This window comes from Serinus canaria, chromosome 14 (genome assembly GCF_022539315.1).
Source record: "Serinus canaria isolate serCan28SL12 chromosome 14, serCan2020, whole genome shotgun sequence".
In the NCBI taxonomy this organism is placed as follows: Eukaryota; Metazoa; Chordata; class Aves; order Passeriformes; family Fringillidae; genus Serinus; species Serinus canaria.
In genome coordinates, this window is record NC_066328.1 from 14,581,901 (window position 1) to 14,599,500 (window position 17,600).

At 48.4% G+C, this 17,600-nt stretch overlaps 1 protein-coding gene across 2 annotated transcripts in view; it reads left to right on the plus strand.

Moving 5' to 3' along the window:
* The window catches only part of LMF1 (lipase maturation factor 1), a 137,576-nt gene that overhangs the window by 11,663 nt on the left and 108,313 nt on the right, over window positions 1–17,600 (plus strand). The window contains exon 3 of one of the 2 annotated variants that reach the window (XM_018915784.3): window positions 6,711–6,721. In XM_018915784.3, coding sequence (XP_018771329.2) covers window positions 6,711–6,721 — 11 coding nt within the window. Of the gene's footprint in view, window positions 1–6,710; window positions 6,779–17,600 lie in introns of both variants that reach the window. The other variant, XM_050979908.1, reaches the window with a different exon arrangement.

Consider the following 17,600-nt stretch of genomic DNA (forward strand, 5'->3'; position numbering starts at 1 on the left):
TGGGGGTGCAGTGAAGGACCAGGCAGGGATTTGGGGAGGGCAGAGAAGGACCAGGCAGGGATTGGGGGAGGGCAGAGAAGGACCAGGCAGGGATTTGGGAGGAGGGCAGAGAAGGACCAGGCAGGGATTGGGGAGGGCAGGAAGGACCAGGCAGGGATTTGGGGAGGGCAGAGAAGGACCAGGCAGGGATTTGGGGAGGGCAGAGAAGGACCAGGCAGGGATTCGGGGTGCCAGAGAAGGACCAGCTCCTTTTTATCCTGTAAGGACTATGAAATGTGCCCTTTGAAGCCCAAAAAATTGTTCATAGTGGAGGAGATGCCTCAGTTTCTGCCCCCAAGTTCCTGGTGGTTTTTCACCTTTAGCTGCTGGAAGAGAACAGCTTGGAAGTTTGACATTAAAGGGCATTTTGGAAGGCCAAGTGTGCAGCAGGTCAGGCAGGCTTGGCTCTGAGGCAGGTGCTTTAATTGCAATTAAATGAGTGTCCTCAGGAGTTCATCTGCAGCAGAGAAAGAGGAAGGGCTGCAGTGTGGTGGAGGGTTTGTGGGGTTTGTTCTCATTAAAAAGCACTTGAACCATGCAGGATTTAATCAGGGTGAGCTGAGGGCTGGCTCAGGCTGAGCTCCAGTGTGGCTCAGGGAGTGTTTTCCCTCTCCAGGAGCATGTGAGTGGCCATTAACTGAACCTCTTCCAGTGCTTTTTCCTCTTATTTTCTACACCTTTGGCTTCTGAGATTTTAGGTGCTTTGTCCAGAATGATCCAGCCTGGTAAAGGTTGGAGCCAGGTCTTTGAGTTCCTTCCTCCAGCTTGTAAAACAGCCAGGCTGTGAATCAGGGCTGGATTTGGCAAAACGTTCCCATTTTTAAGCACTTCTGTTAGCGACCCTTTGATGGTGATGGCACAAGAGCCTGGACAGGATCATCCTGGAGTGGTTTGGGTTGGAAGGGAATTTAAGGATGATCCCATTCCACCCCTATCCCAGCTCCATCCCTCTGCCCATCCTGGGGATTCCTCTGGCCTGGGGGGCCCTGTCCTGAGCAGCAGATGAAAAATTCCCCTTGGAGCTCCCAGCAGCCCAAGGCAGCAGGAATCAGTGGATTTTTAAGCAGCTTGGATAATTCAGGAAGGCTTTTTTTGGAAAAAAAGGGGTGTCACTCCCTGTGGGATTGTGTTTGTGGGAATGAGCAAGACAAGCTCTGGGGGAGAGGCTTCCAGCAGGAATGAAATCAGTTTTTGTACCAGAATCACTAATGCACTCCTGAAATGACTGAGTAATTCTGGGATAAATTCACTTTTCTCCCCCAGTAAGGTGTCTGAACAATCAGGGGCTGTGAAGAAAGAAGTGGCAACCTGGGTGTCCTGGGTTTTATCAGGCCACGTGGGAAGTTCTCAGGGATCAGTGCACAGGCAGGAATGGATGTGGCAGCTGTGCTTGACAGGGTGACCTTGGCAAGGGCTTCCCATCAGTCTCTGTCCTGCTTTATCATGTCTGGAAGTGATACAAGCTTGTACTGAGGGGCTGTAATTCTTAACTGAGAGCAGCTTTCCATTCAGGTTGGAAGTGAAAGCAGAAATTCCTGCTGTGCCTGAATCCAGTGTCCAGTTTTGTGTGTTAAATGTCTTTAGATAAATCTCATTAACCAAATCACCTCGGTGCCTTTGCTAAATTGGAGGTTTTTAGAGCCTTGTAAATGGGACCCTTTTTGCAACCTGGCTTTATTTTCCCAGCTCTCCAAAATACCCCAAAAACAACACCTAGAAAAGTTAGAATATCTTATTCCTTAATCAGGCCTTGGCAGGGGAGCTCAGGAATTTCTTTGTTATCTCAGCCTCGCATCCCTTTTGCTCCGAGCTGCCCTCCCTCTGTCCCCAGCAAGAAAAGATGATCTCTGCAAACATCAAGCCAGAGTTGCAGGATCTCAGGGGGTCATCCTTCCTGCCCAGGAAGCTGCTTTTTGGCACTTCCTCCCCGCCCAGAAGAGAGGGAATGGATCGGTTTCAAAGAATGCTGCGAGCAGCCCTGAGCGCTGGGGATGACACATTAATGAAAACAAAGATTAATTCCATGTGACACCGCTGCCTTGCAGCACAACTGGGAGCTAATGAAGCTAATGAGAACCATATTTGGGGTGAGAGATGGAAATTGAATCGTGGCTGATGGCAGAAATGAATCACTGAATGTTTTCCCCCCCTCCCAGCATGAGGAAGGTTTTCCCCTCCTTGCCCCGGGCTGGGGTTGGGGTTGGGGTGGGAGCAGCCCTGAGAGGTCCCAGTGGGGTCTGCTCAGCTGGGGTTGAGTGGGTGGGCAGCAGGAGCTGATCCATGGCTGGGTTCCTGCTGCAGGGCTGGAATGTGGGAGGTTGCTGGTCCTGGCTGAGGTGAGTGCAGGTGGCACTGGGCAGTGCCAGTCTGCAGAGTGCTGGGCAGCAGGGGCCAGCCCCACAGAGATCCATTAATGCCATTAAAATTAGGCAATATTTATAATGCATAAATGCATTTTATATATATATTACACATGCTATATATACACATTTATATAGGATATAATATGCAATAGAAATGCATATATTTATATGCATTTATTAAACAATGCATTTTAATGCAATTAAGGGATTCCTCTTTTAATCAACCAGTTACTGGCATCTTGTTTTCCTGGGATTTCACCGCAGTGCTGGGGCTCAGCTCCATCATTCACACTGGCTCTCCTGGCCTGGCCTTGCCAGGGGAGCACAGTGTGATGTTTTGGGAAGAGCCAGGTGGATGCACAGGGTGGGACATCCCTTTCCTCACCCCCTGCTTGGCTCCAGCCCTGCCCAGGCACCTTTCCCAGCACGAGGAGCAAACCTCCTCCTCCTCCTCCTTTATTTTCACTGTTAGCCCCATTCCTCCCATTTCAATGTGGATGTTGTAATTACAGAGCACAGCATCCCAGCTTTTAGAGCTCTGTGACCACAAGAAAGTGAATCCAGAAACCAGACTGGTTTCATTTGCTCCCATTCCAGCTGATTTCCTCCCCCCAGCCATGGCTGTGCAGTGCTGACGGATTGGCAGGGACCAAAACCAGCTGTCAAAAAGGTTTCTTACCCCCAGACTTCTGAGTTAATGATGTTCTGAAATTAATGGTGCACCAGACTAATCCTGGATCTCATTTTGATGGGTTTTGCCAGGGATGTTTCCCATCTGGGCTGGGGAAGTGAATCCCCAGGTCCCAGGGAAAAGAAAAAAAAAAAAGAAGGGGTGTTTTTCCATCCTAAGTGTTTACAGCTTTAATTTGGTTGGTATAATGTGGTTTTCCAGCAGGCTTTCAGTCACTTTTGGAAGCTGTGGATGAGCTTTTCCACTGCTCAGGGCCAGGGAAGTGGCAGTGTCTGGGTGTCCCTTTGCTCTGCAAGTGGCTGCAGGCACAGGAGAGGCTCCAGCCTTGGCACAGGGGGGAAAAGCTGAAGGAGATGGGTTGGGTTGGCTGAGGGAAAATTAAAAAAGCTAATTAAAGTAATTAGCTGAGGGGAAGGAGACAGAGCAAAGGTGTGTGAAAGAAGCAGAGAGGTTGGAGCCCTGGCACAGAGGGGTTGTGGAGTCATCCCTGGAGGTGTCCCTGGACAGGGTTTGGAGCAGCTGGGACAGTGGGAGGTGGCCCTGCCATGGCGGGGGTGGCACTGGGTGGGATTTGGGCTCTTTCCAACCCAGACCATCCCAGGGTTCTGTTCTCTGTCCTGTGGCACTGGGGACAGGACAAGGAGCTGCTGGTTTGTGTGGTGGGAGGGAAGATCCAGGTCAGGCTTAAGGAAAAGCCTCCTAAATGTCCATGTGGAATAATCCCAGGCTGGATGCCATGAGAGGGAGGGGAAAATCTCAATTTCTGCCTGGCCAGGCCCCTGGCTGAGGTGATTCTCTCACAGTCCTATCCTGGGACAGGTGCATGTCCCACATTTTCTGTACTTCCACGGCTTAACCCTTTAACACCCTGCTGGATTTGTGGCAGGTGGCTGATGCAGCTTTCCCTGTCCCTGGAATTTTGGAAGGAAGCTCCCTTTGGTTGCCTGCTGTGGGCTGGGGCTGCTGCAGGGCAGAGGATCCCCCGGGATGGGGATGGAGATCCATCCCTCCCTGGCAGAGGGAAGACCTGCAGAGTTAAAATGCCACATTCCCATCTTCCCAGGGATGGGATCTCCCACCTTGTGGAGACCTCCTGGAAACCTTTTGGGGACCAAATCCTGGTGGAGAAAAGAAAATATACCTGTACCAGGAACTCTTCCCTCATCCCAAGCCCCAGGGAAGGAGAGGGATTTGTGATGGCATCCTCAAAGTTGCCATCTGGGCTCACTTTCCATGGGGATGTTCTCTGTGGGGAGCAGCAGTGGGAGCTGTTAACACCAGCTGCAGATTTAGGGATGAGCAGGGAATTCTCCTGCCTCTGGGAATTCAGCTGGAAGGAGCTGGTGGTGATGGGCACTGCTGGGGTGGAGCTGGTTCTACTCTGGTTTTGTTACAAATTCAGCTGGATTTTCCTCAGAGCATCCAGGATTTATAGATGTAAAACAGAGTTTATAGATGTGAAGGTAAAATCTGCCTGGTTTATTCAATTTTTAATGGACTCTATTTGGAATATTTTTTTGGGGATGTTTTACAGATGTAGAGACCCCTGTCCCAAAGAACCCCTGCATTAAATAACCTGGGCAGCTCTGGGGCAGCTGAGTGGAGGAGGAAATGTGAATTTATGGGACAAGCCTGGCTGATGAGCTCCTCCTCCAGCAAATAAAACCAATCATCCCCCATGCTCTGCATGCAGGAAAAGAGGAATTCTCTGGAAAAGTGGCATTTTGTGTGGGGTGGGGAATTCCTGCTCCCTGGAAGGTTTGGCAGAGCTGTGTCCTCAAACCCCTGAGAGCAGGATGTGTTTTCCTTGGGAATAACGGGGTTCAAAGCAGGTTTTGCTCTCAGTTTTTACTCTCCAGGAATATACTGAAGCTAGAATTAATCATCAGGACAAGGTGGTGAAAACAATTTAACTCAAATATTAAATGATGTTTATGATTCCCAGCTGATCCAGGCTAAGTGGGACGTGGATTTTCCTCCCCTGACAAATCAGGGCTAAAAATGTTGTCTCTTCCAGCAGCAAACAGCCATGACATCACTTTTTAATGGCATTTATGCAATCCAAGTGGAATATTCTTGGAATCAGCAGAATTCCTGCATTTGACAACGTGCAGATCAAAAGTTCTGCTGGTGAAATTTACCCCCGAGCCTGCAAAATCAAATCTCTGTTTTTCCTTATTATCTGTTGGGAATGTTTCAAATACCAAATTGTGGCGGGGGGGGGGGAAAAACCCAACACATTTTTTAATAAATCCTTCTGTTAACTCATTCTAGCCACCTTGAAAAGGAAAAGTGGTGATTAAATTCTAAAGCCCAACCTGAAATCTGTGGGAATTGGGTACCTGCCCTGCTTGTACCTATTAAAATCTAAGAAATCCCTGCAAGAATTCCTGCTGCTTTTATGGATTCAGAGAGGGCCATTTGGTTGGGTTTGCTTGGCATTTGTCTCACAGGCTTCTTCAGAGAAATAAATCCACAAGTGTTTGCCTGTCATCACATGACGGGGCCGGGAGCCTGGATTGATGTAATCAGCACCAGACACACGTCAGAGAACTTCATGTGGTTCAGCAAAATACAATATTTTATTAATTCCTCGTTTGGGGGGGTGCTTTAAATGAGCCTCAGGGGGTTCTCAGCTTGTGCCAAGAAATGAGAATGGTTCCTGTGAGTTGGTGTTGAGCAGCACCAGGAGCGGGGTGGAGATCAGCAAAGTGAGCTTCCCCTAATGACAAAGAACTTCATAAAAAGCTGCTTTTATTATTCATTAAATTACAAATTGTCCTGGGTTTTTTTTTCTCTTTATACATCACTAAATCTGTAGGAAGTTGTTGTTAAATATGGTGTAAAATGCTGAGGTTGATTAGTTTGAAAACCTATCAGTGATGAGTATAAAATGCAACTTATTCAGGATATTTTCAGTCACAGCAAATCCTTCCAAAATTCTTTGAAAGCTGCTGTGTTTCTTAGTATTGGGGTGGGGGGTTTTTGGTTTAGTTTAATATGCTGCAAATACAAATTTATAAAATAAATACAAATAAATGAAAATACAATTAAATACAAATACATATAAATAAACAGATACATAAAATACATACAAATGCATATAAATAAACAAATACATAAAATAAATACAAATGCATTAAATAAACAAATAAAAATACATAAATAAGTACAAATTCCTGTTGTGGGATTGAAGCCATATTGGGAATAAACACAATTTGAAGAACAGCATCTTAAACCTTGCTCAGTTTTGGGATTAAAAGTCAGTTTTAATCAGAATTGGTAATTTTACAGAAAATCCCTGAGGTGCAGCTGAGGCTGAAGGGAATTGCAGTGGGAGAAGCAGGAGCAGCGCTTCTGTGTCCCAAAAAAGGGGGCAATTCCTTGGAGTGAACTGCTCAAAACTTCAGGAATTTTCTCCTTTTCCATTTCCATGCAGGAGCATTTCCCCATTTTTGGTACATTTTGTGCAATTCAGGACTTTTCTGTACTCCCTGAGAGCGTTTTGAAACTCCAGCTGTTGGAAGTGAGGAACAAAACCAGCACAAGATGTCGTTCCCCTGAATTTCTCCACCCCAATTTTAATTCTTTTGCTTTCTCTTCATTTTGTTTTGCAGGTATTCCTTTGGTAAGTGACTAAAAATGAGCCAAAAGCTGCAGGAATGTTTTGTTGATGCATTTGTGGGTATGTAGCTTTTCCATTGTTCCAGCTTGTCTTGCTCTTCCTCTGGCATGTTTAAATTTTGACTTTTTTTTCTTCTTTTGCTGGCTAATTTAAATTTTGATTTTTTTAATTTAAATTTAAGGGTGTTTTTATTAAGTTTATTTTTTATGAAGCTTTTGATTAAATTTCACTGCAATTCTTTCTGCCCACATGCCCTTAAAGAAAGGAAATGTTGTAAATTGAGGCTGAGGAGAGTTGATGGAAGGGTCGTGTTTGAGATGAAGGGAATGAAGGACATTCCTGGGAGGGAATCTCTTCTCCCAAATTCCCTTTCCACAGCTGATTTGGATATCAGGAACCTCTTTCTCCTGTCATTGGCTTTTTCCTGGGCTGAGCTGCAGGTGTTGCTCTCTTGGAGGTCAGGTTTTTTTTTTCCCCAGTTGGATTTTTTTGCAGTTTTCCAGCCCATTCCTAAATGGAAGTTTACAGATCCTGCTGGAAGCATTCCTCTCTGTGGAAATATTAGGAAAACTGCTGGTTTTCTGGGAATTGCTGCCATGGACTAAGACCTTAAATCAATCTTTCTGGCTGTGTTTCCTCCCTTCAGGAATGGCACGGGGTGGGTGGGTGGAGAAGGACTCTGGATCATGGCTGGGAATGGGATCTGTGTTCCCAGCTTGTCCCAGATGGAATCTGGTTATTCAGAAAGGAGGCACAAGAATGGTCAAATTCCATTTGTGTGTCCAGGGAGGTTGGATCCCTTTTCCTTCTGGGAATTGCAGCTGTCTCCTCATTCCCCACGGAATGTTCTGGAATTCAACTTGTTCCTCGAACTGAGGGTTTCTGGGAATGCTGAGGTGGAGACCAGAATATGGAGAATCCTCCATTCTGCTCCACAAAGCATTCCAGATAATTCTTCCCTGTTCAGTGTGGATATTTCATCCAGGACAGCACAAACCCACAGGACTGGACTGGAGCTGCTCATCCTCCGGGTGTGCTGCTGATGGGTGTAGAAAAATGGTTTGTTTTTGTTGTTTTTCAAGTGGTGTTTCATATTTTTTTGGCCTTTCCTTGTGTCCCAAGTGGAGATCCCCCTCCAAGGAGCCCTTTGTACCCAGTGGGGTCTCTCCCTTCCCCGTTTTTGGCGTGAGGGCTCCTTCGGAATGAGATGAAGGAGATGTAAATCTGCAGTTCCTTTTGTCAGAATACAGGAAAACCACAATATTTTTGTTATAATATAGCTGAAACAACAACATTGTCATCCATTGCTGGGGCAGTACATTAAATATTGCTGAGCTCTGGAAGCCTCCTTCTTTGGGAGCATCTACTTCAAAGCAAGATCCTTAAAAAAAAAAGAAATTCCTGGAGAGTTCTTTGTGAGTGCTGACTGTTTCCTATCCCCCTCCAGGAAGTGTGGGGTTTTTTTTTTTGCTACATCTCAGGATGGATTTTGGTAGCCTCTATTCCATCTCCAGGCTGTCCCTGTGAATTTTAAAGAACTCCAGAGCCTGGAAATAACAACAAGCTGTGGGATCAACTGGTATTGCCACAGGTTTTGCTCTTTGCTTTTAGTCCTGGTGGGGAAAGGGGATTAAAAATCCTCCTCACTGGAGGGAAGGAGCTGGGAACCAGGAATGCAGAGCCCCAGACTGGGCTGTTCATCCCTGGGAGCTGAGGAGCTGCTCAGGGATGCAGATCCTGGAGTGGGCATCAGCCAGGCCTGGAATCAGCTGAGCTGGGATCACTTTAGGCTTGGTTTATTGGTACTGTGATGTAAGCCTGGCTTTGGAGCCAGCGGGGTGCCCTCAGTGAGGGGGTGGTGGTGGCACCTGGGTCCTTCCCTGGGGATGGGCACAGATCCAGGGCCACTTTTCCTCCTCATTTTTGTCAGGGCACTGTGCTGGTGAGGCTGTTCCTGGCTGGATTTTTGGGATGGGATGGATGATGGATGGATGGATAGATGGATTTTTGGGATGGATGTGCTGTCTGCCCTCACTGGAACCCAGCTGCAGGACCAGGCTGCTCCTCCAGAGCTTTCCTGGCTTCTCCATCCTCAGCCCAAATCTCCTCCTGGAGTTTTGCTGTTCCAAGGCCTTTCCCTCATGTTCTCCCTGGTGGAACCCCTGTCCTGCTGGCCTGGCCTGGCTCAGCTCTGCCTCTCTCCAGGCTCCCTCTCTGCTGCTGGGATTAGAAGGAGCCCCCAGGGCCAATTTCTGCTTTATCCTTCCTGAAAATTCAGGAGCTGTGTTCTCCTGGCTTGGAATGAGACCAGAACTGCCTCACCAGGTCGGTGGTGGTGCCACCTTGGCTGATTCTGGCCCTGGGTTCTCTCCTAGAGCAGGAGGAAGCTTCTGCCTGAGTCACCCCCAAGAACTCCTTTTTCTTCCCCAGTGGAAATCTGAGTCCATGTGGGGATTTATCATCCCTGCTCTAGCAGAGGCTGGAAAAGGTGCTGCTCTTCTCCAGGCTTTCTTTTTCCTCTTTTTTTTTTTTTTTTCTTTCTGCTCTGCCTTCTGGTTTTAGGGAGCCCCAGATATTCAGAAGAAACTTTGAGGGTCCTGTGTCTGTCTTGGTCATAAAGAAGGTGGCACTGGGGAGTTAAAAGCAGAAAAGCTGCAAGGATGGAGTGAGCTGTAGTGGATCTGTGTGGAGTGAAAACCCAGGGAAAATGAGGTCACTGTGCAGAGAGGTCCTGCATTGTCCCAGTGGTTCCAGGATCCCTGTTCCCAGCAAGGAGCAGGCAGGAAAGGCAGGAGTGCCTCTGCTGCCCTCGTGGCTGTCAGTGGGATCATTAAACAGGAGGGATGGAGGAGCAGCTGATCCCATTTGACTCCTGATGCTCCAGAGTGTCCTGTTTGGAGCCAAAGCAAATGTTTCCTTAGGGATCATTCCAGAGAGCCTGGCTCCTGCTCTCCTTGCAGGCCAGAATTAGAAGCACATTTTAAAAGCAAAAACAAATTTTATTTTTTCCCCCTCCCTGCCCCAGTAAACTTCCTTGCTAATTTTGGTGTGGAGAAAAGACAATCCCTGAACAAACTCTGGAGGTTTTTTCCATTATCTGTAAACATGGAATGAGCAAATAACTGAGTTCCTTCCCAAAATGCCCCCAGTCTGATATTGCATCTATTAGCTCAGAATTTGAGCTGAAGTGTGTTTTGATTAGAAGTAGAATAAAAAGTTGAGAGCCGAGTATTTGTAATTCTCCATCACTTGTTAAATCCTCACTCTTTGCTTCAATGCAAATTGTTCCAAGGAGGATTTTCTTTTAAGAGGTCTTCAGGGATCTCGAATTTTAGATGTGCATTGACATAAAATTAAGTGTTCGAGTGCACAGCTGGGGTTCTGGGTGAGATGGAGGAGATGTTTCTGCTCTGTGAGTGTTCCCAGGGAAGGGGGGAAGTTCTCCTTTAGTGCTCCAGCCTGGAGAGCAGCTCTGTGGTCATGGAGGAAAACAAGAGGAGAATGGAACAACTGAGGTCAAACTTCGCGGGTGCAGGTCCAAAGCTTAGCTTGAGGTGGGGATGGGCTGAGCTGGAGACTGCCCAGGAGAATTCCCTGGCAGAGAAGCTGTGGCTGCTCCATCCCTGGGAGAGTCCAGGGCCAGGCTGGAGCAGACCTGGGATAATGGAAAAATGCCCATGGCAGGAGGTGGGGCTGGACCAGCCTAAAGCTCCCTTGCAGCCCAGTCCAGTGTGAAATCCTGTGCCATTCCACATGGCAGCCCAGGATCCCTGAGCTCTGGCTGTGTGGGGAGACCCTGGAGCAGGACATGGGCTTGGGCTGCTCTGTGTTATTCCCAGAGAGCTCTGCTCCATTCCCAGCAGGACACCCTGGAGCCCAGAGCCCCTGGCAATGGCTGCACACCCAGCTGGCCACAGGCTGCTCCTGATTCACCCCCCAACACCAGGATGGGAGGGCTGGAGCTGCTTCCCAACCATTCCTGCCTGATGCTGGGATCTGCTGTTCCTATTGCTGCTGTAAGAGTGGGAAACTTTTCTCTCTGTCTTATTAAATCTATTTTTCAAGCTGTCACTTAAGCAGGTCTAGTGACAGAGTCGGATGTTTATGTGGCCCTGGACACTTGAACTCTGGTGTTTTCAATCACAACAGCACCTTTTGCCAGCCGGTCTGAATTAAAAACTCCCCCTGACCTTTTACCCCCGGCCCTCTTAAATTCATGCTTTAAAAACAGCTTAATGAGGGGTTTACTGGCCCAATTGGAAGTTTTTATTAAAACCTATTAGTGAGCTGGAGTAGCCTGCCTGAAGGAAACGATTAGGCCAGAGCAGCTCAGCTCAGAGCTGGCCCTTAGCCACTCCAGGTTTTCCCTAAACTGCTTCCAGACCCACGGTAACCCCAGTGCTGCAGCCTGCACGGAATTCATATCCTCTGCTTTAATTTATGCCTCGTCTGATTCCCTGCCCAGCCTGGTTTCATGTTGTTAGGCCTGCACTAAAGGGCAGCGGGGCCTTGGCTTGAGCCGGGCTCGTTTGGGAGCCTGGTGGCTGATATCTGCTGTCAGAAACCTGCTACAGCTTGGGTCTGGGGACAGTGGGTAAGCAGGGCCAGGAGCCACACTGCCTCTCTTTAATTCCTCATTTCTTCCCAGTGCATTCCCTGTTTGGCATGGAGAGCTGCTGCCCCTTCCCTTGTGTGCCAGCAGCATCAAAGGCAGCTGTTCCCAGCAGAACTGGAAACAAGGTTTTGGTTCTGGGCCTCTGAAGTGGGGCTGAGAAATATTTCCAGGAGAAAAAGTAAAAGATGTCAGCCTCAGAGTGAGGAAAACACTGTTACTTCCCCCAGATCCTCTGCTGGCCCAGGGAGGAGGTGTGGAGCCTGCTTGGGCAAAGCCACAATGCTCCCATGGTCCTGGGGAAGCTTTCCATGAGGAACATCCCAGCACTGGTGGAGCAGCTGGGGTTTGAGGTGAAATCGAGTTTTCTGGAGGACACAGGAGCTGCAGGGTGGAAATCCCAGCTGGCTTCTGCCGTCAGCTTCCAGTTGGATCTCAGCTTGTTTTCTCCAAGTCTGTGTTTTATGTTAAAAATTAGGCCAGTGGTTCTTGCCTGTCTTCAAAATAAACCTTACAAGGCTGCTGAAGTTTGGAGATCTTATCTCCCTGTTCTTATCTCCTTGGTTTTGAGGGATACAGGCCAGAACTCCAAATTTTCAGGACAAACCTCCAGTGGAAGGTGGCCCTGCCCGTGGGAGAGGTTGGAATGGGATGGGCTTTAAGGTCCCTTCCAACCCAGACCATCCCAGGGTTCTGTAAAGCCAAACCAAAGGCTGAGATTGTGGCTCTCCCTTCCCAAACCTGGTTTTAGCCTGGAAACAAGCCAGATTCATTCCTAATAGGACAATAGTAGCAAAATTAATGGGGAAAAACCCCAGGAAATTCCCAGTGTACCAACCAGCCTGCTCTTTAATTGACAAATATTTCAGTTCTGGGATGCACCTTGAGCATGATAAAGCAGAAGCAATCCCAAAACAAAAAGCAACGGGTCCCTCTCCACGCCCCACATTCCCCCAGGGTCACCTCCTGCCTGGATTTCTCCTGGCACGTGGCTGCACCGACCTCACCTCGGTGCATTTCAAAAAGAATGTTTAAGGAAAAATCTGCCATTAACGTTATTACTGTAAAGTAGTGCCTTTGATTGCGGCAATTATGCAAATGAGCTGAAGGGATAAAATACTCCTTAACGAGGCCTGATGGAAATGGTGGTGCTGGAAGGAGTGCAGAACTTGTCCAAAGAGCTTTCCATGCCTGGAATTCTCTTCCAGCCCTTTGCCATGTTCCTGGATCTCGACCTGTGTCACTGCTGGCCGGCCTGCGGATGTGATTTTATTTTCCCTTAATCCAGGAATGTAAGTGGGTGGAATGGGAACGCTGGCCTTGCAGAAAGAGGGAAAGCCTTTCCCTGAGCAGATTGTTCCTGCTCTGCTCTTGTGACCGGCTCTTGGCCCGGCCTCCAGAAAAAAGAAACAAACAGAAATGCCTTTGGCAGGCTGGGGTTGTGTTCTTGGGAGGAATTCGGGGAGAATTCGGGTGGTCAGGTACTGGAAGGGGCTGCCCAGCATGGTTTGGAGTTCCCAACCCTGGAAGGTGTCCAGGGAATTCCTGGAGGTGGCACTCAGGGCTGGGGACAAGGTGGGGATCAGGCACAGCTGGGACTCGATGGTCCTGGAGGTCTTTCCCAACCTCAGTGATGATGGGTTTTGTGATCCTTCTCTAGAAATGGACCTGGTGATCCTGGAGGGCTTTCCCAACCTCAGTGATGGTGGGGTTTTGTGATCTTTCCCTAGAAATGGACCTGGTGATCCTGGAGGGCTTTCCCAACCTCAGTGATGATGGGGTTTTGTGATCCTTCTCTAGAAATGGACCTGGTGATCCTGGAGGGCTTTCCCAACCTCAGTGATCCTGGCACTCTGTGATTTCCATCAGGAAAGGTGAATTGGCCTGGGTGGCTGTCAGGAGTGGAGCTCTCGTGCACTAAGGCTCAGATTGAAGCGTTGCCAAGTTCATTGGGATTGTCTCCAGCGTTTGTTTCAAAGCAGGGAGTTGGATCCTGGTCTCCCACAGTTTGGGAAAACGTGGCCTGAGTTAGATGGGAAGTATCTGGTGTAGGATGTGGCTGAGGGAATTCTCTCCTGTTCCTGTCTGTGCTTCAGCTCAGGGTTTGGCTGTTGGGCCTGAGGGGTGACTTGGGACAGGGTAAAAAAGAGGCAGAGGGAATTTTTGTAAAGGCAGATCATGACAGGATGGGGAGCAGTGGCTTTAAACTGCAGGGGGCAGGGATAGATGGAATATTGGGAAGGAATTCCTCCCTGTGAGGGTGGGGAAGGGCTGGAATGGCTTTCCCAGAGAAGCTGTGGCTGCCCCTGGATCCCTGGAAGAGTCCAAGGCCAGGCTGGAGCAGCCTGGGGTGGTGGAGAGTTCTGGCATTGGAACTGGATGGGCTTTCAGGTCCCTCCCAACCCAAACCATTCACGAATCCACACTAGGAAAAAGGCAATTAGTTTAATTAGCTGTAATTGCTCTTGGTGTGTAGGACTGAACCTGTTCTCAGGTTCACCTGCAGAGTTTGATCCTGGCCCTGAGCTCTCCTGGGCTCCTTATCAAGCCAGCACTTGTTCTTATCTTGCAGGAGCCTCTCTGTTATCTTTCCTGAGCTTTCCCTGGATTTGTGTTAAGCCTCCCATTAAATCCAGGCTTTCTGCCTGCTCCCAGTTCTCCTTCTGTGCAGGAGCAGGAGCAAGCCTGGGGTTCAGGGAAATGCCAGCTCAGTTCTTAAAAAATATCAAAATCTTACAGCAGCCTTTTCCCAGTGAGGTGGGTCTGACCTGCAGCTCACGTTTTGAGGAGGGTTTGATGTCTAAACATCCCAGCTCAGGCTGATTGCTCCCTGTTTGTGCTAAAAAAGGGATCTTTTAACAAGAAAAGCTTGTTCCAAATTCAGTATAAACCAGGGAAGTGCTGCCCAGCACCAAAGTGCTGGCACCACTTTGGGCTGGGGCTCAGATGGCGTGACAGCGCCTGGGGACAGCGCTCAGGGTGGGACAGGGTGACCTGCACACAGCTCCCATGGAATTCCCATGGAATTCCCATGGAACTCCCCAGCTGGAATGAGGCTGGGAGGGGGTGATTTATTCCCCCACTCCTTCAGGGAGTGGGAATTTTAATGACCCCGAGGACACAATCCTCCTTTTGTGCATCCTGCAGGAAAGCTGAGCCCCACCTGCCCAGGCTGGGATGGGATTTGGGATGGGAGGTGTGGCATGGCCAGGGTCACCTGCAGGGTTCTCCTGTGGCACAGAGGGATTTGGAAAAGAAAATCAGGGATGTGGGGCTGCTCAGAGCCTGCTCCAGCTGTGGTCACAAATACCCTGGGGGTTGTTGCTTCTCCCTCCCTCTCTTGGTTGTTCCCATTTCATTACAAGGATGAATTTTCCCTCTGGAAAAGCAGAGCAAAGTCCCCCAGCAAGGCTGAGCTGCAATACCCCCACAAAGTGCTCCTGTAAATGCTGTATTGTGGGATTATTTTCAGCCTTTGCTCTATTTTTTTAAAAAACCCAAACTTAGACCAGTGCTTTAAAGAGGATTTTTGGCAGGTGTGACAGCTGCAGAGGACATTGGCTTTATTTTATGGGATCGTGGAATGGTTTGGGTTGGAAGGAACCTCAAAGCTCATCTTGTTCCATGGACAGGGACACCTTCCACTAGCCCAGGTTGCTCCAGGCCCTGTCCAGCCTGGCCTCCACCTGACTGATGGAATTCTGCTGGATGTTAAACCTTTGTGCCTGAAGGATCCTGAGATGCCCAGCAAGTCTGGCACTCTGTGTCCCTGCAGTGTTTGCCAGCTGTCCCAAACTCTGGGCAAAATCCACCTGCTTGGCTTCACCTGGGAACAGCCAGTTCTAGGGAATGTCTGGGAGCCCAGAACCCACCCAAGAGCAGAATCCCCCTCAGAGGTGGGAGATGGGAAGGTTTGCTCCTGGTTTTGAGTGAGAAAGACCAGCTGGGGAGGCTGCAGTGCAAACAGTGGATCAGAGCTGGCTCCCACAGGCTGACCCCTCAGCATGGAGCTGTCTGAGCTCCCTGTGCTGTCTCCAGGCTTTGGATGGAGCAGGGTGAGCTGGGCAGAGCTGCCTTCAAGGCTTGCTTCCATCCAAACCTCAGGGCTGGCACGGGGGAAGAAGTTTGATTTTTAGTTTTGTGTTTTCCTGAAGTTAAATAAACCTTGATGTGCAGAGTAACCCCTGGATAATCACAATAAACCAGAGGGCATCCAAGGAGCTGCTGGAGTTTTTCTTTTCCATTATCCACTGTGACTTCCAGCTTCTGATTTATCTGTGGCTCCTTCCCATTCCATGCCTTTCTTCTGCCCTGATCTACAGCCCATTAAAGTTTTCTGGCAGTGACTGATGAGGGTGATTCCAGCTCTTCCCATGGAGTTCTGGAGCTCCATTTTCCCTGGGGATGATGGCTCCTGGTGGATGTTCTTTTATGGAAGAATTATTAATTAAAGGGTTGAGACCTTGGCATTGGACACCTCAGGGCAGCTGGGAGTTGTGTGGGGAGCTCAGAGGGAGGTTGGACCCTTTTTAAGGAATCCAACTCTTGGGATATTCTCCATCCTTTCAATTGATCTGGGGTGTGGAAGTTTGGGTAGAAGTCTGTGGATTTTGGTTGCTTTCCATCAGGAATATTTGATGAGCAGAGAAGAAGTTTGGGTCAGGTTAAATGATTGATTTTTTTCCTCTGTGATTAATCAGTGAAAGGTTTGGAAAAGTGAGCGGATTGCTCTTGGTCTGGAGCACCTTCTCCCTCTCCCTGCAGGATCCCAGCTGGAAGCAGCCACAACATTGCAATAAAAATATAAAAAAAAATCCATTTTCCTGCCCATTCCTATCTGGTATTTTCTTTTGGCCATGGATTAAAAATCCATTGGTTTGAGCAATAAAATTAAGGCTTTTTTCCAGGACATTTGTCCTGTGTTCTTATCTATTCTTATCCCTTTTTTCCTGCAGGAAGGAGGAGAAGGAATGGTGTGGGATTGTTTTTTCCCCTTCTTTTAAGTTGTCTTCTTAGGGATATTTATTTGACAGCTTGATGCTACTGAAGGTTAAATATTGTTGAATTGTATTTATGCTGGCAGAGCCCCTTCTGGAATTCTCTGGGATTCTTCACAAGTCTCTGTTTTGAGGTTTATTGCATTTTCTGTGTTCTCTTCATGCATCAGAACTGGTGGAAGTGAGAGCCAGAGGTCAGGTTTGATCTTCCTCTACATCCAGACTCCTTGATCTGCCCGGAGCAGGGAGCAAACTCCATGAATGGAGCTGTCTGTGGATTTCTTCTTGAAGTCCCTTTGGCCAAAAATGTTTCCTTGGTGTGATTTGTGAGCAGGTTTCTGGATCAACAAAAGGAAAAGTCAGGATTTTTGGAATTGCTGCAGTTCTTTTTTGCCTTGCTATCTTTAAATTAGGGAGAAGAGGTGTCGTAGTTGAGAGATAAATTCAAATTTAGACTTCAGTGGTAACAGAAACTGTGTGGCTTAGTGAGGTTGTGCACATGAAGAACTCTTAGCAACCAGATTTTCTGTATTGCCCTGCCTCTCCTCCCTTTAAATGGGAGCAGGAACTCATTAATGACCAAGCATCATTAAAAATCAGCCTTGGAAGGGACTTTAGGGGTTTCACTGCATCGTCTGAACTCCTGACTTGGGGTTAAATCAGTCCAAGATCAAATGTGCAAAACCTGGAGGGGAAGAGCACAGAGTGCTTGAGCTGTGTCTCCAAACCACCAGGGAGCTCAGGAATGGAGCTGCCACTTCTCCTGCTGTCCCCAAGGTCTGTTTGTTGACAGGAATTTCCTGGGAGCTGAAATATCTCGTGTTTTTCTGTCATTTGTGGCATCTTTGCACGCAAGGCTGCTTCCTGCTGAGCCCTGTGTGGGCTGCCTCGATTTCCTGAGCTGTTCCCCCAGCCCTGGGCTGTCCCAGACTCATGTTCCCATTCCTGATTTCAGGGCAGTGCTACCTAGCCAAATATTTCTGGCCACCCCCTCACTGCATCCCTGCAACTCCCCAAGAAATGGGATCCATTTATTTACTTTAAGGCCAGGGAAATCATTTTTCTCATGGGCTTTTTTTCCATCCCAGGCCGGGTGAAACCGCAGTGCTAAGCCATCCTCCTCCCAGCCATCCCTGGGAAGCTGGAGGGAGCCAAGGTACATATTTGCTGTTTCTCCAAGCAGATAAGTGTCAGGGTTTCAAAGCAAATTCCAGCTGAAATCGCTGCTGCACCTCAGCTCCCGTGCCTGGATTCAGAGTGACTCCAAGTTTTA